Source organism: Bombus pyrosoma, linkage group LG3 (assembly GCF_014825855.1).
Source record: "Bombus pyrosoma isolate SC7728 linkage group LG3, ASM1482585v1, whole genome shotgun sequence".
NCBI lineage: Eukaryota > Metazoa > Arthropoda > Insecta > Hymenoptera > Apidae > Bombus > Bombus pyrosoma.
Genome location: NC_057772.1, coordinates 1294700 through 1317049, shown reverse-complemented (window position 1 = coordinate 1317049; position 22350 = coordinate 1294700). Strand labels below are relative to the sequence as shown.

Genomic DNA, 22350 nt, shown 5'->3' with positions numbered 1-22350 from the left:
CCGCGATTTGCTTTATCGACCGAGCGGTAAAAAATTAAAGGATTAAAAAGCCACGTATTATCCGTTATTTGCTTTATCGACGTTTGAATGTTACTTTTGATCCTGTTTTTCATTCAATTCTTTTCTCACTTTTTTGATTTATTGATATTATCGATCCATTTATTTTCTTGCGGCGTTTACGCGTATCGATGTATAGTAGAGTTTTTTTAATCTCACTGAACTGTTTAGGACCGCTCATGTTACTTCAGCGTTTTCAAATGCACTTTTAATCCTCAAATTAGACTAACCATGAAGTTAAATGTGGCCAATGATATTCGTTCGCCGTTCAAATGATTCAGTCGTTTCATTGGTATTGCAAAATCTCTTTTAACAAGCGGCTGAAAATATCTATCGTTTAGATAACCGCTGTCTTCGAGGGTCGAGAGCAGTTAAGCTCGTTAAATTTGTTATCGATTAATGCTAGCCTTTGAAACCTCATTAAAACATGACTCGTCATCGATATGCAGTTCTGCGGAACGTCTACAATACACCGGATACGTTGAAATTTACACGTCGATTACAATTTGTTCTCGATTAAGGATAAATACGTTTTTCATTTAATTCACTCGACGCTTAGCTGGCAAATTTAAAAAATTCGATCGAACGATTTACGTTAACGTTACAGAGAAGATTTAAAAATATGTTTTCGATGGATGCAATTGCAGTCTATTTTTAGATAAAAATTCCGCAATTATTTTTATCTAGAGTCAACTGACTATTCATCGACAGCAACCGTATCAAGTGATTCATATTATTACTTGTCGCAATAATAAACTCACACACGTGCATCTTTAATACGTGCTTCTACACAGCTCGATTAATCACAAGTTCGAGCCGATCGTTGGCCGTCGACCAATTGTTTTAATTTGTTTACACGTCTGGTTGTTGAGGAATCTCGTGGTGCGATTGCCGATAGCGATTTCGAACGCATATTGCAATGGAGATCTGTGAAATTTTATCACTAATTTATCAGATTATTTCTATCAATCTAACAGCAATACGCGTAACGTAACCGCGAATCATTAACCGTCGAACAGAAAGAAAGAGGAACAGGGTGTTTTGGAAATTGATCTTCGTTTAATTATTAGAACATTCGCGTACATAAATAGAGTACAAATACATGTGATATTGATGCGTGTATGTATGTCTTCATCTCAATACCTATTACGATCCAATAATATATACATTTGTATTTTTCCATTTCTACCCTTGAGATTCGACCCTTTTTAAAATCCACTTTAATCATCACGCCGATAGACGAAGTCAGGAACAATTAAGAATGACATACGGAGAAAGTTTATGGATGCTTGTTGCAAGTGTATTGTCCCTTCCCTCTTCTTTTTCGATCCTCTGAAGCAATGCTTCGAGAATATTTGATGTAATTTATACGGAAGTACGATCAATGTTGCTAATATTTCATCCACTTTATGATTGATATATAATTCTTTATGCGTGTGAATTACGTAAGATATGGATCATTTGGGCTTTATTAAATTTAAAATGTTTCAACATCGATCCTACACAAAATTTTCATTAAAACGATTTACTTGTATCTGTCATTTTGGAGCGATGGTGTCATTTGTTTCAACGACCTATAACTACGATGGAATAGAAATTTACTGTGATTCAGTATTGGAATATCTGTGATTCGATATCGAGGATCAAAGTACCTGCACCTAATAATCCCGAAAGCTCGGTGTTTCTCGCAGTTTGTTTCGAGCGATCAACATTCTCATCAATTTCAATTTCGTGATCGGAGTTCATGCTAGACTTCGTGCATTAATCTTCCAATTACTGGGGACGTTGAATTTACCGTTCGTGTTTTTGTACTGCCACGGTAACTGTAATTTTTCAAAGATCCTGATAGTTGATTACATAAAAACAAGGAAGACAGTTTTGAGCGGTCGATAAAGGCGCCAGTATGACTTTAACGGCGTATCTATTAATCGTGATGAAAAAATGCTCTTTCTCGTTCGTTCTTTTGTTCTTGCTTCTACCTATGCTTACATGCTTCGTTTATTTTCTACCTTAAACGCTAGTTGTATCGTTAGAAACGTTAGTGAAGCGTGAACCTTTAAATATCGCTAGTCTTGATACGGGTTATAAGTAGATTTCCGTGGGATATAAAATGTGGCTAGGGCCGTGCCGACGGATATTTGATCGAGGAGAAACCTATCTCGTTCGGCAACAACCTGAAAAGTTCACAGAGATTGTATCGAGCAAACGAAGGGGGAAAGAATTGTCGCTCGTTACACCTTATTTCCCTTGCAACCCGATCAGAAGTAGCCCTTAAGAGATAAGACAGTTAGCTGTGTCTAAGATGTCCTTAAATAAAGTGTACTTATTACAACGTTTGTCGTCAGGGTGTCCCTGGTTGTTCTTAGTGAAAAGAACGTAGTAATCGCGGATCGGGGAACAATTTTCGTCCAATCGACGATCCTCGATCAAATGTATCATTTCTTTTCTCGATACGAGGAACACGACGTCAGAGGGACGTCCACGCGAGGCGTGATTCCTTTACTTCCCATAGTTTCATCGTTGTCGAGAAAATGGATGTTCCGCGACTCCCTACGAAATATTGCACGCAAGATCCCTGCGATCTTCGACCCATGCGATCTAAAAGATCCGATATGTATGATAAATATTATGTATAAATGAGTGGAATGTCAGACGTAAAATGCGTAAGTGTAGAGCTTGTCCCGTAAGATATTCTGAAACCAACGTATCTACCTCTGTCGTTGTATACGACATCGATCCTCAGCTGTATGTAAAACTAATCCCCCTTTCGAGGCGTTGCACAAGCGGCGAGCCTCGTGATTCTCGTCACACGCCACATCGTTTAATGTCGCGTGTCCGTGTGAAATTATATTTAAAGTGTTCTATAATGAGTGTGCTTTAACATCATCAATGAAATGATTTTCTTCAGAGCGTTGCATAACCGACCTGTGACTTCCGCCATGTGCAAGTCCTCGATTTAACGGCGAACAATAGATCTTCGATTTAGCTTTCTTTTTTTAGAGATACTCCTTTTGTTTTTCCTCTTCTGTTTAATTTTGCCTCGCCTTTCTAACGTTACATTCATCGTGAATTATGCTTGGAAGCTTCGAGGGTAAGGGGCATCTGTACCGCGATTAATTAAATTGCTTCACGAGTTAAACGCAACGTTCGAATATCGTGTTCTCGCCTAATGTATAAATGATAAGTCCTCGATAGTAACGAAGCATCGCGACAAACCCGAAACCGCGTCGTCTGAATGAAAAATATGTTCGCGTAGCCCGTATGGAAACACGAATGTTTTTACCGCACAGCTGCTAGCTTTGTGAGAGAGCCGCGAACCGTGAGTAATATCGAGAATGACAGCGCGAAACTGCAAATTTTCCATGCGTCTACACGAACACGTGTCCATCGGGTTCACCGCATGCTATCCTGTAACACGTATGACGCGTTACGCGAGGTGAGTTTGCACTTTATCTGGAGTTTTCCTCGTCGCTTCTTTCGTCACCACCTGAGCATCTCGGTGGGTCCTCAGCCTAGGTGGGAATTTTTCAGGGCATCATCTTGCGAGGTGACAGCCATTTCTTCATGTAGTAACAAAAGATCGTGGAAATGTAAATGAGAACCAACAGGGCGCACGTCACTCCTAGAATAAGTACCGAAGTCTTCGTTGGACAGGGCTCTATTATGGTTACCGTTTTATCTGGAAAATGAAAATAAATATTCTTTAGAAAATAATATCCTTTGTAATATATCGAAATAATTCCAAAAATAAACGAAAATTTCAAGACAACTGAAATCGTCTCTTGTACGATTACCGGCTTCGTTGAAGTCTATACTGGCGTCGCTCTTCAAGAAGTCAGACTGTTTCTCGTCGCCAAAATCAAGTACAAGGATTTCCTGAGACAACGTCATGTCCTCTGCTTTCTCCTCAGTGGCATTCGCGATGCTTCTTCGACGCCTCTTACCCCATGATTCCACCGACTCTCGTCCCCATTCGCAGACAGCCTATAATCAATTGCACATCTTCGTTAGCCGTCGACGAAACATGTAGATATATAAATTATGTTCGATGTTCGTTCAATCACCGGTTCGCACGGTCCCAAACAGTACTTGACGTTGCACTGGAAGATCACACCGTAAGACTCGGTGAATCTAAATGCCTCGTAGACAGATTGAAGAGCGTTTCCGTCGGGCGTGAAGCTCGGAAAGATGGACGGATCTACTGGACATCTGAAAATGAAATAATTACTTGTTCAAGTAACTTATTAATTATTGCGACAATATTTTCTGCGTACAAAAATTGTACCAACCCTTCGTCATCGATGATCTGGAAGGTACTTTTCGAGTCTTTGGCCATGGCGACGCAACTTCTTGCGAAAATTCCGTAGGGAGCTATGGATCGGAAAAAAGCGAAGGTCACGATCAGAAACATCAAAATCGATGCATCCCGACGTAAAACGACGATAAAAACTCACTATCTTCCGGGATTTCGATTCTGAATGTTAGCTTGTCTCCGATACGAACAGTCTCGACTTCCCTGGACCTGCTGTCGAGAATGCGGATCCTTGGTGGAGGGGCTTCCGGCGCGCTGGTGATACTTATCATTTCCGGGTCCCTGATAGGCATCATCCCGAATGTGATATTTTTGGAGGACATGTCGTAAGTGCACTTCACTTTGTAAATTTTGTCCGCCTTGGTCATCACCACGGAATGATGCTGGAGGACGACCGTGTTGGAGTAGATGCCAGTCTGAAAACCGTCACGCTGCCATAGTGAACAGAGAGTTTGAACAGGATTTAACGACTCGAGCGGATACATGGCCAGAGTGTGAACGGGTAATACCAATCACTTACCACGCTCTGGGTGTTACAGTCCTGCCCACTCATGGTCAGGTCGAGCCTGAAGAGATCGCTATTAATCACATCAATGTTGCAGGTCTCCGAACGGCCGAGAGCGTAAATGCGACCATTAAACGGCTTGTTCGTACGAACTTGGACGGCAATACGCGTGTCTTTACAGTCCACCGATACTGCAATAATATTTTACGATCCGTTATTTTCAAGTTCGCGATAACGAGGATAGCTCTGAGCAATACTTTGTTATTTTTCAATCGATTAATAGCATATTCCTTCCTTAGTTAATGTCCGTTTAATATGTACATACCGTCGTAACAGGTACCAGTTTTATCGCAGTTTATGTCGTTTCTCGTGAGGTTATTGATAGTGGGGTCTTCCGTGGTCTCGAAAACGACTGGCGGATCCGCTAATGGTCCTGTACCCTCTGTGGATCAATTTAAGTATATCGAACATGGGCTCGATGCTAGAAATACAACGGAAATTTGAAGTTTCTCTCTTACTTTCGCAATAATTCTCGAAATAAGTTCCAACTCTTTCCCCGTTATCGATCAGAGGTCGTTCCGCATTCAGGTACGTGGAAGGCCCATCAGGAAGAGTCCAGTGATCCAGATGGAATAACTGACAATTGTAAGCCGATCCCTGAGGAGCACCGCGATAGAGGAAAGATCTACAGAGGAACTCGTTCTCAATTTCGCAAGCCAACCTACACGCGGATTCACTCTGAACCTGCAGCTCTTTGTCCGTGTAATAATGCAATCCCGCGTATTGCGCGACCTTATCATCGGCCACTCCGATTCGTGGCATCTGAAAGTTCCTCTGCGACTTGCACGCTTCTTTACCTGAAAATTGCGATATCTTGAGTAACTTTTCTCGTCGATTCGTACGACATATTTTGATATACGAACGTCTGTTGTATCGTACCTTTCAGGCATAGATTTTCGAAATAATCCACGCCCTGGGCGTCTACAAATTGCACATACTGGCCGGTCGTTCTCCGATCGGAATCGCTCAAATGACATTGTAAAGTTACGTAGTTGTATTCGACGGAACGGCAGGTGAATCGATGCTCGTTCAGACAAGCCGCGAGACAAGCCTCTTTCGTCGATGTGTAGATCAAAGCATTGTCCAGGCCACGAATCATCTTGTTTGGAACACGCTCGAAGGACCATGGTCGCAGGCAGACGTTCTCTGAAAAAGTTGGATGAGAAAGCGAAGAAACGTTAAGAACGTTCCAATTTCAAGTAGAGGAAATTAAAAAGAGACCCGAGGGGAACAGTGTCTCGTGCCATATCGTCGTTGTATAATTTTATAACGAGCGAAATGTTTTTGTTTATAGAGTGGTAGAGCACGTGCGTACGCCTGACCGCAGACGCGACGTTTGCACACCTGATGAAGCACATGCAGCCTGCTGGGAGTTCTTCCTTACGTAACGCTCGAGTATGCCACACGAGCCTCATATATCGACACCTGTAGCTACGCGAGAAACGATCGACGTTGGCATCCTCGACATTGCAACATTTCAAACTTCAGGAGTCCTATTAACAAAGCGTCCGCAGTCCACAGTGTAAATAATATTTCTACGAATTGCTCGAGATTCCTCTTTCGAACTATTTTCTGAAAGTCAAGGCCACTTCAAGGTTGTTCTTATTTTTAGCTCCAAAGCAGATACGGAGTGGCGTGTAGGACAGGACAACGTCCGTGAATTATGGTAATTCGCATTCGTCGAGAGGGAAGCACGGCTGCGTGAAAAACGAAAAGAATGCGAGGCGTACGCTCGGGGCACGGATCGTCGATCGAGGAACAGTTATACTATATCCGGCCAGTCCGAGGAAGTGTGGCGAATTTCTCGGTTGGCCGATCACGCGAGCGTGACGGCCGCGAGACGGGCACGAGTTGAAGCGCGCGCGCGTTGCCGCGATGCCGAAATCACGAGTGGAGAACATGTGACTTGGCAGATGGAACGATCCGCCGCTTCGTGACGCACGACCGCGCGACTTTCAGCCGAGAAACGAGAATACACTTCGTCGAGGACCGGCCGACCGTTCCAATTTCTTTTGTTCCGCCCTCGAAACCGGCGCTAATGTCGACGAACACCGGGGACCGATGCCAACGAATCGACGCGTCACGACCACACCGATGATTCACCATGGTCGAGCGAATTCCTCGTTTCGTACGATCGATCGACGACCATCGAAATATACCAGCCGATATATTAGCCTCGTTTCTTCGACAATGACGTCCTATGGAATATAATTGTTCCATATTTTTTTTTTGTTTTTTAGACTTTTTACACCTTCTGATTTATTTATTCATTCATTTTTGGTTTCATCACGACCACGCAATCCGATCATTCATCGGTAAAGGTTTCCCAGGAGTGGAAAGAATTAAACACGAATTTAATTGCAATCGCGCCACGAATATTACAGTTGGAATGTTTAAAAATACGCCGGCCGCTTGTTTTCAGTCGCTCGCTATTTTCAGACGACTGAAACGCGCGTACAACGATACAGACGAGGAAACGGGCGGTAATTTTTATTCGCTGAAAATATTTTGTATACAGAGTGAACCGACGTTGAACTCTGTTATCTGTGACTCACGCGAATTCGCTAAAATTAATCGCCGTTGCGGGTTGCTTTATTTTCTCGAATTATACTTTGGGATACGGGAACGGAACGGGGCTCGTTGCGTAAAATTTTGCACGAGCCAAGTGCTTACGTTCGAGTTTCTGTCGTCGAGAGGCCGATCGACCGCGCCCATGCAAATTCTTAACGTGTCGAGACCTCGATGACGGAGGTCTGTTTCGTCTGTTCTCGGTTATTTTAAGAGAGGAAGGATTTCGAACGGAAGTTACCAGCTGAGAAGCGTGTCGTTTCGATACTAAAAGTCGCTACTAAATTTTCTTCGCTTCACGATCGCTTCTTCTTTTATAGACGCGAGCAAGATATTTAGTAGATGAAACAGATCTCTATTTACGTTCAGTTTCTCTAGTTATAAATTCTATAAAATATGAATACGCATTAACATTCACAGACTATTCGTTGTATTATCCTATTTTCTATGCAGTGAACAGGATCATCAATGTATCGTAAGGACGACAAAGCGCTTAAAAAGTGTTGGCGCGTTTTGAGGAAACGAACGATTTCATGTGCATTGTCCTTCGAAGCGTGACTCAGGTCTAAACCTGGAGGGTATCGCCGAGAGTGTCCGAGGACTCGTCGTTGTGAATTTTACGATCGTGTCAAGATAGTTGGCGTTATCGGACGTACCAGCAGGCTCGTTAAACTAATATTAGAGGTTCCTTAGACGCCCCTGGGATCTTTTCGACACTTTAGAAGTGGCTGCAGGTACCTGTTTATAACAGCAACCTTAAGGTATTTTCCGTACTATCCGAAAGGTACCGATAAATCTTTTAGGTAGTTTACTGCCATCCGATTTGCTCTTTCTGTAAAATCGTACCTTTCCTTGGGAAAAATTTGACCGCCTATAGCCACGCAGGATGCGGCTTTTGCATTAGAGTCTAGGGGTTTGGCAGCTCCTCCATGCTCGTTTCTCGAGTACGACGAACAACGGACGAGTGCACTGTACGTTTAGATGTTAGGAACGTTTCATTAAAATTCAGTTTCGCGTTCTTCTTGTTGTATTTTTGTCAATTTCGATCTTTCGTTCGACTTCATCCTTTCTTTCTTTATTTTTAATTCTGAAAAAGATGGAAGTTTAAGAACAGACGAAATCCGGCAAAGAAAAGATCTGGCGTCGTTGTTTCCACGATATTGTGTTAGGTTACCGGGTAACGGCTACTGGTATCTGCGCTTATTTGCGCATCTACCTGCCCCCAGACGACTTTGCCACTAGCGTTTAAACCCAGATTACCGTACCCGGTCCCTCTCTTTGCCTGTTTCCTTTCCGGCAGTGCCGCTTATATTGCGGGATTTTACTTCGACCTGCAGCCCGACGTCCTGCTGGTCTTTTTTGTTCTCTCACCGACCTCTCCAAAGAGTTTACCGTCTGGTGCGAGGTAGAAGACTAGGACCGAAGGTAACAGTGTATTAATATTCGTTAAAGCAGACGTGCTGGTGGCTCGATTATTCCGGAGAGTATCAGCTGCTCAAGGTCGAATCTTCTAGACAGGTGCGCGAGCATTGTGGACTCTTTGATCGAGAAAAATGCTCCTAATAGCATTTAGCAGCCGTTCTCTCGGCCGTGTTCGATCGATCTCTCGCGTTACGAAGCTTCGAAGCGCGTTGTTGGTCGAGTCCGCTCACCTGATCTGATCTGAAGCTTCGTCATGTAGTACATGTTCGCAGCTCTCTGCGGCTGTGCCGCGGGATTCGTTGCCGCTGTCTCGTTCTGCAGTTGGCACAGGGTGTCCTGCATCGGCGCCAAAGGATTTACGACGAACGAGAACGCCGCCGCCTGACACTCGGACTCCTCGCGGCACCAGCCCTGACACTCGTACAAAGACAGGTTCCTCACGCTGTAGTACGTCGTTCCGCGGTAATCGTAGTCTGTCAGCTTCTCGAACGCTGTCCTAGCTGAAACGTGAACGCGACTCCTTTGAAAACGTTGCAAGGAACGGCGTAACTGGAATTACTTGTTTACAAGTGGTTCTCGACCATCTCGTTCGGTACTTTCAAGAGACTAACAGAGGCGTATAGGTACACTTACCTAGAGCAGCGTGAGCGACGGTGGCGAAAGCCAGCAGCGTGACGCCAGCGACCACAGTCGCCATCGTACCGATCGCGGACGAGCCCATCTGGAACAGAAGCAATGGATATCGGTTAGAAGCGCAATTACCCCCTCGCGCTCAGCTCGATTCTCTCGTGCTCGTCCTTCGTTCCCAAGGTGCCTCCGCTCCTATGCGAGTCGTTTAATGAATGTTGCGCGCGTGTAACAGGGACAGACAGAGTAATGAAACGTTTGCGCGTTTAAAATAGTTCACCGAGCGAAGTTCCGCTCGTTCCAAGACGAGTCAAACGAGCATCTAATCGATGGCGTGAATTTGAAATTCGTTTACTGCCGTAGCGCGTAACGCGGTCGGTTTGCCAGGCGACCTCTTTCTTTTCGACCCTTTTGTATCGGCAAAACGTCGATGGCATACGCTAGAGGGGCGAGAGATAAGAGATAAGAGGTAAAAGGCGAGAGGTGAGAGGTTCCCGATAACTCGTTTTCCACGGGCAGGCGCGCAGTGTTCGTAAATCAATCCAGCGAAGAATAAATCGTTGGAAGTCGATAGCCGCTCGTCGAGCCAGTCCGTTCATAAAAGTGTTAAGAGACGATCTCAGCTCGAGGAAGTCGTTCAAGATTGCTGGCGTCGGTCGAGTAATTCGCCCGTGCAAGCTGGTCGGGAAGCACGCAAGTCACCGGCTTCCCGTGTACCTTTTGCTCGTGTTTCAACAACTGACTGCTTCCTGGATTTCTTCTTTCCTTCGGTTTTTGCTCCCTTTCCACCTCCCTATTTCTTCTCTCCTGTATCTACCCAGCTTCTCTTCCCTTCCTCTTCTGTTTCCCTCTATTTCTCTTTCTTCATCTTCCAGCGAGGATAGCGCGTCCGCGATCGTTCGCCTCCCCCTTCCACTTGATCCTCGTTTTTCCTGCCGGTCGATTGAGCGATCCAGCGATACTTACAGTAGGCTGCCGTGTAAGGCTCGCCATTTCGCAGGTTTGTTCTAGGTTCTTCTTCTCTCTTGATCTCCGGAATCCTGCTTCGAGAGCACGTAAATCCTGCTTCGAGACCGGTCATTACGCCGATCGCCGTTCATTTTCGTTTCCCGCGTGTTGGTTAGATCCTTCCAAAATCAACCGACTCGTTTCCTCCTCGAACGATCGTTCGAAACGTGGTTATTGCCTCGAGCGAGCAGCTGGTTCGTTCACCCGTGGTTCATCCGTCGGTTATCTTCGTTCGAAGCGCGATTGAAACGCGAGTTGTTGGTTCGCCTCCGCTAAAATCCAAGGGATTCGGCGTACACGTTTCAGCGTCGTGCGACGTGCCCTCTAGTAATTGCGCCAGCACGTAAATGACGCGAGATCGCTCGAGCTGAAACGAACGTAATGCGATAACGGCGCGTTAGGACCTCGAAGGATGGAGTCTAGGCTTCGCGGTGTTTCGTAGCCTCGGTTCGAGGTCATCGAGCCTGCAATAGCCGAGGACCGTGTAACAGAGGAGGAGAGCTTTGTCGTGTCTTGCACCGAGGTCAAAGGTTCAGCCTGGATCCCCACCTACTCCTCTTCTTCGTTTCTTTCTTGTCTCCTCCCCCAGACCGCCCCGTGACGACGGGTTTCGAGCTTCGATGCAATCGATTTCAATCTCTTCGTTGTACACACGTTTTAGACTATGGTTGCAGTGGTGGATACGTGTACCGGCGAATTGCCCGTGTCCTGTCGTACGAACGATCGAATCGCATATACTCGTAAGGATCTATCTGTATCGGTCGAAACGATGTCGTTAGTCGTTTGTCGGAATTAACGATTATTGTACGTAGAAATCGCATCGAACGTGTCGCGAATCGCTGTCGAGAATCGCCGAGAGTACACCGATTCTGCGCCTACGACTCGAAGATGCGTATTTGATTTTGCAGATTCGCCAATTTCTTTCTGACATTTGCGATAAAGTTGCGAGCGTTGCGAAGTTGCACCCGCTAACAACGAGGAATGCGCGTGTTTCTCTTGGCGGACGGGTTGATGCACTGTTACGAAGATTAATGTTCTCGTTGCGGTCGCCGCGAAAGAAACCGAGAGAAGAAGCGCGGTTTTCTTCCGGCGCGCGGCTGGTTACCGAGTTATCTGAGAACACTGGGTTTTCTAGGAACGTCGGTATCGAGGGGAACGCGGTACTTTATCGCGTTACCGTTCGACACTGCGTTACTTTCATCTCGAGTATGGGACAGTCCAAGTGCTAGCGTCACACGTGTCGCGTAACACGTCACCACCAAACAACCGGGACATTTCCTTCCACATGTGGCAACGCTCCGAGACATATAACTTTGATTTCCTATCGGAGAGGCAAGGTTCCTTCGCTCTAACACAGAACCCCGTTTATCCGAATGAAATTTCAGTTATTGCCCGATTTAACGAATTCTGATCGATAGAATTCGGTAATTCGAACACAAATTCCTGATATACCGTTGAGGTTATTAGATGTATAATGAGAGAGACGGGTGGATAAATTATAAGATAGAAAAATATATTTTAAATACAGAAGTGAAAAGTACAAGAATGGAATAATAATTTGAGCTGGTCCAGACCCGCACGCTAGCAGTGTTACTCTATAACTGAAAAACCCCGAAGCCAACGTCGCCTGTCCACTGTTTATGGTCTGCCTCCGTCGCAGTCTTTTGTCTATACGCTGTCGATGGCTTCGGTGCTTTAGAAAGCTAAAAAGACCAGATGTAGAGTTTTCTTAAAAGCGGTGACCTTCAACATATACGAATCATACGAGGAATCATAGATAACGGAGAGAATCTACGAATTTGCATATGTAAATTGGCTTCTCCCTATTCTCATTTGGAGGGATCATAGAGATGTATTTTCGCAGCGTCAGCTTTCGACGCTTTCGCGTTGCGGCACCTCCTTAAGCTTTTCGCAGGGTTCCAGCTAATCTCTCAACTCGTTCAAATTCTCCTCGAAGATTTCCTCTGATCTTTTGCGAACTCCTATAGTTGTATGTTTTATCGTTAAAGGAAGAAAGAAAGATCGAAAGGTGTAGACGGGAGAAACAGCTGAAAGCAGACGTGCGAACTGTCCTAACTCGCGTTCCACCCGCAGGAAAAGTCGTTTCGTGTGCACACGTATCCCTGACCTTTACGTCACAACCGGTCCCTACCGGCGATACGAGCGAGAAACCTGGCCGACGAGTTCTCGCGAGATGTTCCACGGCTTTTCAAGGCCCTGCCAGCATAGAGAGTGGCTTCCGGTATTTCGTTCCGCGAACGACGCCGCTTCCGGACCCCTCGTTCTTAGCCCTCCGCTTTTACGAAGGATATCGTCTTTAATAAACGCTATCTCGGCTATATTCTCGGCTGTAATCGTGGCTACGTTTCCATGACAAACAGAACCGACTGCTCCGCCACGATTACTCGACAGGGAACAATAAGAATTGCGCGTCTCAAACGTTCCGTAAATTTACGAGCAACACGCGAAGATTATGTATGTAAGTACATTGCACGCAGCCGATTTAGAAAAATGGCCCTGCAAGGGAGATACTGAAGTGCAAAACGCGAACGTACTGTCTTTACGTTGAAGAAAGTCAAACGTCGAACAGATTAAAAAGTAGGGCGCAAGTATATCGTCTCTTAAAATTGTACGACTTTATCTGGAATAACAGCAAACACGAAAAGAAGACAAGTGTGACGGTTAATTGGTAAAATATGTAAATTGCACGTTATTGATATACGAATTGGTAATCGAGTGTATGGACGTATAATATTCCACGTAGCTAAAAAACTTGAACTCTTTGACTCTTCCACGCCTGAACATCGTGTTAATTTGTAGAAAAATCTGTCTTTTATCAATCACGAGCAACGGAAACAAACAGTTTCGGCCCGATGAATAAAGGAGACACGACGCGCTAATATTTGCGAACAGTCTCGTTGAAAGCAACCGTTATTATCGTTTCGTTAATTAACAACTCGTCGATTAACGAAAGCGTGAGAAACTTAAGAAAAGTTGCAACGAATCGGGCAGTGATCGAAACGGATAGCATCGGCCGGAATAATATATTAGCAGCTCGGATTCACCACTGGATTCGTTTGTATAGAAACGATCGGTAGAATCGGCCCTCCGATAGTTCGTAGTGGCGTAATTGATATCCGGACTCGGACACCGTTGCGGGCCGCAGCTCTGGTCAGTTAATTATCCTGTTTATGAAAGGCATGGGTCCCCAGGATTACCCTCGGGCCTTCTCCTTCTTCTCGCTCGAAATCGCTTCGTGAATCATGACCTCCTCCTTGGCGTCCCGGGGAGAGCACGAATTTCCATTTGTCTTGGCTTTCTCGTGGCCAGCCTCGTGACTAGGCACAATGATCTCGTAACAAATGCACTCGACTCTCGCGGAGGCGTTCCCCCGTCGTATCCTTGGGACGTCGACGAGATCGCCCTGAGCGAATCTATCCCCCTTATTAACTCGTCCACCGGTAACGAACTAGTTTTAGAGATCTGTGGCCCTGGAAGGGCAATAAGAGGCCGTTCCCAACCCAGAAACCGATCGAATCGTCGATACTGAACAGGTCGCCAACCACGCGTTTCCTCCCTCGACCCAGAAAAAGCCTGCGAACTCGAACAGCGGCAATTAAACGGTTATCTATCTGGCGTTCGTTAAACGAACGAACGGTGCGCGGCGATTACGTTTGCATGCATAAGCGACGCGCATCCTCAGCGACGTGTTCTTTCGCCAGCGATTTTTTCGAACCTTCGAACGAGAATGACGAACGGTAATGAGCAATGTAATTGCGCTTATGTGCATTTTTCTGCGTTTTGTTTCTGCGTTTAGAACGTCCAGTTGCTATGCGTCATCGTGCTTTCAAAGCGGGCTTAATAATTTCGCATTCTCTCGCTACCGTAAGCAATTACTCTCGCAAGTAGATAGTTCCAATTAGGTTCTTGCCTAAGCGTACAGCTTGCGCATCTTAGAATCCGACCGCGCGTTGTTCGTTCCCTAGCGCGATCGTAAAACAATCCGCAAATTAATTTCTCGAAAAACCATTTCCCCGCTGGGAGAAGAGGATTTTTAGTCGTCGATATCGTTCGTTTCAGCGTTTCCAACAGTTGCCTCGAAATCTTTTCTCCTCGATGGCGATAGCAATAATTTTTCATCGACACGTACCGAGTACCGCGCGTAAAGGCTCGATCGAGCGACTTAACGTGCCACGGCTATTTGTAAAGTGGTCGGCGTTCTTCACGAAGAACGTTTGAAAAATGCTTCGCAGACGATATTCGTAACGGATGAGAACATTGCCCGAGGCAGGCTACGCGAACAGACTGTCCAGCACCGAGTTAATCGGTTTTGCTGTTGGTAACCGAGACTGTAGTTGGAGCACTGTGTCGAATCGAGCGACATTCTACACCACGAGACACGCATCCTAAGGACGCGTTCGCGAGACCGCCACGGGGACGCAGGAACAGGGGTCGGCGTTCCATGTGGTTTTAATTAAATCCAGCGATTCCGGTAAATTGTTAATCATTAGACGAGATAAGAGCGCGGATCACGGTATTTATTAGAATCGGCTACTTCTCGGCGGCGGTTAATTACAAAGTCACGATCGCCTGTTCTCGGCGAATTATGCGGAGCACTCGCGGCGATCCGTCCGCGCCATTACGCGATGGGATCTTTGGGTTCCGTGTAGAATCAATTACCCGGCACACCTTCCCGTTCACGGTACCGAAAACGAACGTCTGTCGAATCGTTTACAAGCGAATCGTCGCATGCATTTTTATTCCGTCCACCAAACCATCGCGATTTGCGATTTAACTTTCACAGTCCGCGCTACCGTTTCGCGGAGAAGGCAAGAGGAAGCATCTTTTTATTCGATTCTACGTTTCATTTTCGTAGTATTGTGGAGGATGGTTGGTTTTAAACCAACGACATGACTCGATGTTAAAATCGTCAAGTGTATGTAAAATAATTAATAAATAACTAATAAATACAGAGAATGTTCGCTAAGACGCTCGGTAACAAACTGGTTCGCTAAAGACTGTGCATAAATCGCTAATAAGATCGCACGAGATTGAGATTGATGAACTCGTCACCTTACGATCGCGTTCGTTCATTTCTACTGGTCGACGGGGTACCGGTAAATTTCCATTTCGCCTTTGTTAGACGGTTACACGTAGCGGCGACATTGTTTTTACCCGGAGTTTACTCATTATTACAGTATGTACGTTCTAACGATGTTGATACTGCCAGGCAAGACAACAACGTGGCTCGAATCAAAATTTTACAATCGTACGAAAGTACTAAGAATCGATACGTAATTTAATATACTTGGACCTAATTGATTAGTAAGTAAATAGTACGATAATAAATACAATGGTGTACGAATACCTTTCGTAGGGATCGTAGACTGAAAAAAGCTAGGGTGTAAAATGACCTGATGCAATACGACATGATCTAACAGAGTACAGAATAACGCACACAGTCGCTTCTCGAGGTCTTTGACTCGAAATTGATCCTAAGCACTCTGTATCTGTTTCCCGTCCCATCTAGCCGTAGCCGCACCGCGAAAAGTGTGTCGATCGACGGTTATCTACCGCCTATTACCGACAAATTACGCGGATGGTAACGGTGCGGAGACGTGCCTGGAGAAAATTGCTCATGGGATTATTTTCGAAGATTTTTGAGCATCGTTTCTCCATCGCTGGGTATTCCCACGTAATTCGAACGATTTTCAGCGGTCCCCATTCGACGGGGTAAAACGGCGGTGTAAAACGGCCATGTAAAACGGCGGTGTAAAACGGCGGTGTAAAACGACGGGGCAGAACGACGGGACCAACATTAGCCGGATAAATCTAGTTCGCGCATCGAGATAAACTCTTGGAGCGTACGATCGCGATCGTGCGTCCTGGACAGATAGCGGGAAGATGCTGCGCGAGCACAGCTACTGCAACATGCAGATTTATGCTCCTTGCAACGTCTCCGCTCTTTAGATTAATGGTCGTTCGTGGTCTTTCCGCGTAGTCTTTCTCGCACAGCGATCACTGCACGATGGCCTTCTCGCTAACGAGTCCTTCGAGTCCATCGATTTTACATCGACCCTTTTTTCCAATCGTACGTTCGGTCATTTCACGGTACGTTTCGATAATTTATTCGTACGACGCAGCAACACTGGCTCAAGACACTAACACGTTCGCAGGTTACTCGAGCTTCGCCCTTATATATCCTTATACGTATATCTTTAAACTCGAACGAGAGAGAAGCCTCGACGTATACTTTTGCCTGACTTTTACCTTTCTCGTCTAGAATCGGTCCTTCGAAAGAGACCGGCAAATTCATCGAGCACCTCGTGCAATTAATCGATTCGTTTAAGATGTCGGAAATACGGGGTGTAATTACAGGTCAAGAGCGAGGCGCGAAGCAGCGCGGATTAGCGGGCTCGTTCGTTGCTCGCGTTCCGTGGAAACGTATGCTCGAAGGCGAAAGGGAATTCGCGGAGGATAGAGCACGGCAGATTAAAAACCGCGATACTGTCGTTTCCGTCGGCTAATTTCGCCCCACCTGTCGTTTCCGGCAGGGTCTACGTCATTTACATATTTTACCCGGTGGTAGATCCTCGCCGATAGCGAGTACTGAGCCCGAACCGGGACTCGGTCTACGCTTACGGCCACTTGGACCACGAGCGCGTTTTCCGTCACGACACGCAGCCTCCCTTCGCGAACGAACGTTCGCGCCAGCGTAAAGATCAGATGTACGCCGGTCGCGATAAACAAATTCATCGTCGAGAGTCGCGGATGGAAGTTACGTAGGTGCGGGTCAAACGGGAAGACGACGTGTTCGCTCGTAAATCGTGGCGCCCTCTCGCGTCCCTCCGCAGCGACAGAACACGTTCCAGCAGCCATTCCGCCAACCATCCGGGCGAGTATTCAATTTTCCTTTTAACGACACGGACCATTTCCTATAGACGCCCATTCGGCGCGGATCGTAAACGGTCGACGAGAATATTATGGTCAGTGACATAGAGTCGGTAGCTGTAGCCTCGGAGCGATCGCATCGATCGAAGAGGGATGCCTGGCCTGGCATTCGCAGGGTTATCACGCCGCGATCCCTGCAACGGTCAACTTCAACGATCTGATTTACGAGTGCATCTCGACGAGCACCGCGGCGAACGGTAGCTCGCGAGTAGATTCATAAATAATGAGACGATGGACGGAGGGGGTAGAGCGGTCGGGCAGCGATTTCCTTTCGGAGAATAAGAGATTCATAAACAATGAAGGCACGTAAATCGGTGCCGAGCTGGCTGACTCGATCCTCCACCGTGCAATGGATCTCGTTCCACGGAAGCTCTTCTGTACGGTCGCGATCTCCGCGAACCAAGTTCGATGATTTTTCCGCCGTTTCGTCGATCGTATAAATCGCGCGTTCCGTCTCTGGAATCTGGGTTCGTCTTCCGTGAGAAAGCACGCGGCGAGCTATACGCTCGTATATAGTTAGTTATATCACGCACGCCCGGAGGAACGAAGACGTTCTAGTTCCGACAGTTCCTCCGCGCGTACACACGCAGGAATTAATGAACCGTACCGCGAGATCTTGACATCGCTTTAACATCGACCTTGCAACATCCGTCGGGAACGGGAGAAATTACTCTTCGTTCGCGCCAAGTGCAGACTACGATCGATTTGGTCGCGAGGAGAACGTTGTCCGACGGAAAAGCACAAGGCTCGGTGATAACGATCGATCCGGCGAAGGTACACAGGCGCGGGAACTGATCTCGATAAATCTTCGAAGTAATTAGCGGTTGCATCGTAGTTGTCTTCATGGCCGTTTCGAGACACGCGAGACGGTGTAAACGAAATAAGAGTGGACGGACGAAGGGGAGTCGATAGACGAAGGGGACGCAGTAAGAAATATGATTATACCTTCTGCCGGTGAGAGATGCACGGAGCAACGACCTCGTCCCGGTAGAGAAGAAGCCCTTCGCTTCCCTTGCGCGCTCTCGTACCGCGGGAATAATAATACGAGGGGGCAGCGCGACCGCGACCGCGACCTCTTCGCTTCGATCTACGCCTTCGAATTTACTCAAGATCATATCGGCTTAGCGCTATCGTCCGCCTCGACCTCGATCCACGTCCGATTATCTTTCGTCCCGCAAATAGACCCTGCTGCTTCTGAGTTAATTATGATTTTAATTGAACGCGCTCGTAGCGTTGCGCGCTGTCGACTTTTTGCCACGAATGTTATTCGGGGTCGCGCGTTCGCTTGATTTATTCGATAGGGCGACGGGAGCGCGCGGTCATTAACGAGAAAACGCTTTAATTGGAAGGGAGCAACGCGATCGAGATACTCCCGGGTCGACAGAAACGAGAATCGACTTTGAAAGGTGAACGCTCGTCGAACCGGCACGGATCCACGGATGAGAACTCTATTCCAGCTTGTCAGCTCCTCTTCACGCTGCCACGTCAACGCCGACGTAACATCCGCGAGGCAGAGACGTCGGCCTGCCAGCTTCGGGCTTTTCGTTTTTCATGTAAATTTAATCATCGCGGTGAACGCTGCGCGCCAACGCTAGCTTCGTTCTCCTCCGAACGATCCTCGAAAGCGTCCCGCTGAACGCCGTAATATTTCAATCGCACGAAACACGTCACTCTCTCTACGCGAACCTCCGATAGCCCTTCGATCGACTGCCGAGGACGAACCAGGCAACGTATCGGGCTAGAGACGGCGAATTCGCGATCAACGAGTCTTTCCACCATATTCTACGACTTTCGTCACGCCTCGATGCACAAACAGAATCACCGAGCGCATAAATCTCTCGTTGATCTCTGGTAGACTTGCATTCTAGGAATGGCAAATCGTGGAATCGATTCGCAAAGTTGGCGAGTTTCCATCGATTTCTTCCGTCAGATTGCACGCGAGCGATCGGTACTCCGGCTGTGCTTATTATCGACGATTCGAATCGCGTGATTTCAGAGCTCGATGAAGCGTTTCCCCGATTCCTTGGCGCGGGAAGGAGCTAAGAGACAAGATCGTTCTTCGTCGGAGAATCAAGTAAATTGGCAGTTGTCGAAGGTCTGTCTCATCGTTCGAAGAAGCCGGTGGAAGGTGGTGGCGAGTCGATTCCGTTTTGGATCGTCCTCTTCCGTCCGATTACTGTGTTTAGTCGGCGAATGGATGTTCGCGCGGAAATGGTTGCCGCCCGGATAAAGTAGCCTATCAACGTAGCGAATCGAAATGGCGCTATACGTCGCGTGACTGCACCTTCGGAACGCTTTATGGATGGAATCCGCGGGATTACGGGGAATCTGTTGAATTTTCAATGGACAACTAACTGCAACTGACGGTAAATGTCATCGCTACCGATAGAAGCATTTATATGATTGAAAATGGCAGGCTAAACTTTTTCCGCGAAAAAGTATCACCTGCTTGGAAATGAATTTCGATGCCTCTGATCGACCTAGCGAGAACACTTCGTGGATCGAGCACGCGATACGCGTCAGGAAAGCAGTCTACAGGGATTCGTTGCGTTACTACTTACTTCGCGACGACCAGGGACTCCGTTATACAGCTAGAAGTTGCGGATGTTCGCGATAGGACAATGGTACGCAGCCTGGCCGGACGAGGAACCGCAAGCGAGAGCCGTTGCTTGTAAAGGGTTGCTATGTAGATGTACAATAGTAGGTACAATATGTGGAATTGCAAGCAAGACGACCGCGGGTGGTCCGTTAGATCGGTGCCACTGTCGCGACCTAACGTGACTCTGGTAGGTGAACGGCGCGAGGTAAAAGTCCATGACGGTGTTTGCAGCGGTGTGATTGCAAGGGTGGCTGTCGAGTTTGTGCCGTTGGTTCTGTCGCCGCGGAACGTGTGTCGCGGAACGAGTTGATGGCTTTGGTGGAATCGTATAGTTGCCACGAGTCGCGAGGCAGCTATAGATTATTGGCGGCATGATCGGTAGCCGCGGTGTGGTCGCGGCGGCTGGACCCGCGCAAGGAATAAGAAGAGTCGAAGGGCACGATCTTGTAAAAAGCAGAAGCAAACGAGCAGAGGATGGAGTTGGAGGCGGAGGGCGGCTTATCAGATGGCTCGGAGCGCGCAGGAAACGCCGGTTGCAAATTCAAGACACGGTGTTCGGCCGCGAAACGAGGCAACTCGGAGCCGGAGACGCAGCATCCGGTCGTGCAGCCGGCCGGGAGATATTACGTAGCCACGACCATGTAAAACCATCGCCCGCGACATTTTGTCTTCTTCCCTCGATGCACGAGCGGCTCGCTTTCGTGTTCCGCGATTTTTCCAGCCGTCTAAGCGGATCTCTCGACTTTTCTCCGTTGCCTCCACCTCCTGTTTCTTCTGCCTCTTCCTCTCCCTCGCCCCCCTCTCTCTCTTGCTCTCTCTTGTTCTCTCTCTTTCCTTTTGTCTTCTTCTTGTTGCGCTCCATGCAAATGGAGTGGCCAGGAATAGGCGAGCGAAAGAAACCCGCCACGAAGCAACGCCGGCAGCCGGCGGTAGAAAAAGAACACGAGGAAGGAAAAAGGAGCCCGAGGAAGAGCTGGAGATGTACCGCTCAAGGACACGATCTACCGCAACACCGAGCTCCGTGACAAGGATGCCCAAGCCGGCGAACAAGGAGGAAGAATGCAGCTCGGAACGCGAGAAGAACGAAAGGATCCACCGGGGAGAGTCATTCGTGGATCTCGGTTACACGAAACTGCTTGTTCGGCGGAGTTCTTTTAAATTCGCTATTCCAGTCCCGACACTGCCGAGATTCGAAACTAATGATTCTCCCTAGGATGTTCGCCGACGACGATGCACGGGCATCGAGTCGACTGCTCGAGGTTCCCTCTTCGCTTCTTTCTTCGTCGCGTGGGTGGAATTCTTTAACGAACCACGAAGAATTTTTCGAGACGGAACACTTCGAAGAAATTTTTATCTCAATTTGCCATCGAGGCAAGCAATCGTTGCCTACAACGCTATGCGCGCGTGTGCTTGTAGGATAGTCTATGTACAGGATGTCGAAGCTATCCCTTTCGTAATTTACAATATTTAAAGATTTCACGGCAATTGTGGACCTTCGTCTTCATCGTACAAATGGAACGCATTAACGAACTACAAAGAATCGGTCGAGGGAACGTTTTTCGTTGAAAATTCTATCTCCGTTTGTTGTTAAGAGAAGCGATCGTTACTCGCAACCCCATGCGCGTCGATGCTCGTAGAAAAGTGTACATGGAGGGTGTTAGAAGGGGCGCGAAGTTTCGTTCGAAAGATAATCTTCCGATCGTTTAGAATGTTTAAGGATTTCATGGATTGGTTTTACTTCGTGAAAGCACATTCGAAGCGGCTCCCACGTGCCGCGAAACAGCCTGTAATCGAACACGTCCATGGGAATGCTCGCCAGGCGATAAGTGATGACCCGGCAGTAAAGGAAATCGCGTATGATTTCGTAGTTGGCCATGTAATTTTCTCGGCGAGCTCGTTGTTCGATGATTTGCGAGCCGGCTGGACTTTTGCATAATTCGAGTTAAACGGCTGCGGATAAGCGTAGATTACTCGGCATAAGGAAGTGTGCAACGAGCGCCGATCAATTAGTCAAGCTCGAGAGACTCGGATGTATCGGCGGGAATGGTCTCGGAATCCAGTTTCTCTCGACGTTTCAACCGTGTTCGCCTGCATAACGTTTAAACTACGCGATTAACCTACCGGTTGATCTCGACTCACGACGACGATACGATGACTGGCTCGTTTATCAGCTCGAGTAATTATCTTCGTTTCTCTTCTACGGTCATTGAAACATATCTAGCGATGTTGATTGACCATCGA

General features: G+C 47.2%; 1 protein-coding gene across 9 annotated transcripts in view; it reads right to left on the bottom strand.

Annotated features, from left to right (window-relative positions):
• Window positions 1-29: 29 nt before the first annotated feature.
• Window positions 30-22350, bottom strand: part of LOC122578025 — a 127079-nt gene continuing 104758 nt past the window's right edge. For 4 of the 9 annotated variants that reach the window (XM_043749868.1, XM_043749871.1, XM_043749872.1 and 1 more), the window contains 11 exons: window positions 9558-9645; window positions 9155-9424; window positions 5814-6080; window positions 5393-5731; window positions 5200-5316; window positions 4890-5065; window positions 4512-4800; window positions 4347-4428; window positions 4122-4266; window positions 3852-4041; window positions 30-3736 (listed from right to left, as the gene is read on the bottom strand). In XM_043749868.1, coding sequence (XP_043605803.1) covers window positions 3585-3736; window positions 3852-4041; window positions 4122-4266; window positions 4347-4428; window positions 4512-4800; window positions 4890-5065; window positions 5200-5316; window positions 5393-5731; window positions 5814-6080; window positions 9155-9424; window positions 9558-9645 — 2115 coding nt within the window. In that variant the 3' untranslated portion in view covers window positions 30-3584. Of the gene's footprint in view, window positions 3737-3851; window positions 4042-4121; window positions 4267-4346; window positions 4429-4511; window positions 4801-4889; window positions 5066-5199; window positions 5317-5392; window positions 5732-5813; window positions 6081-6278; window positions 9425-9557; window positions 10576-22350 lie in introns of those variants that run through there. The other 5 variants (XR_006320468.1, XM_043749873.1, XM_043749870.1 and 2 more) reach the window with 5 other exon arrangements.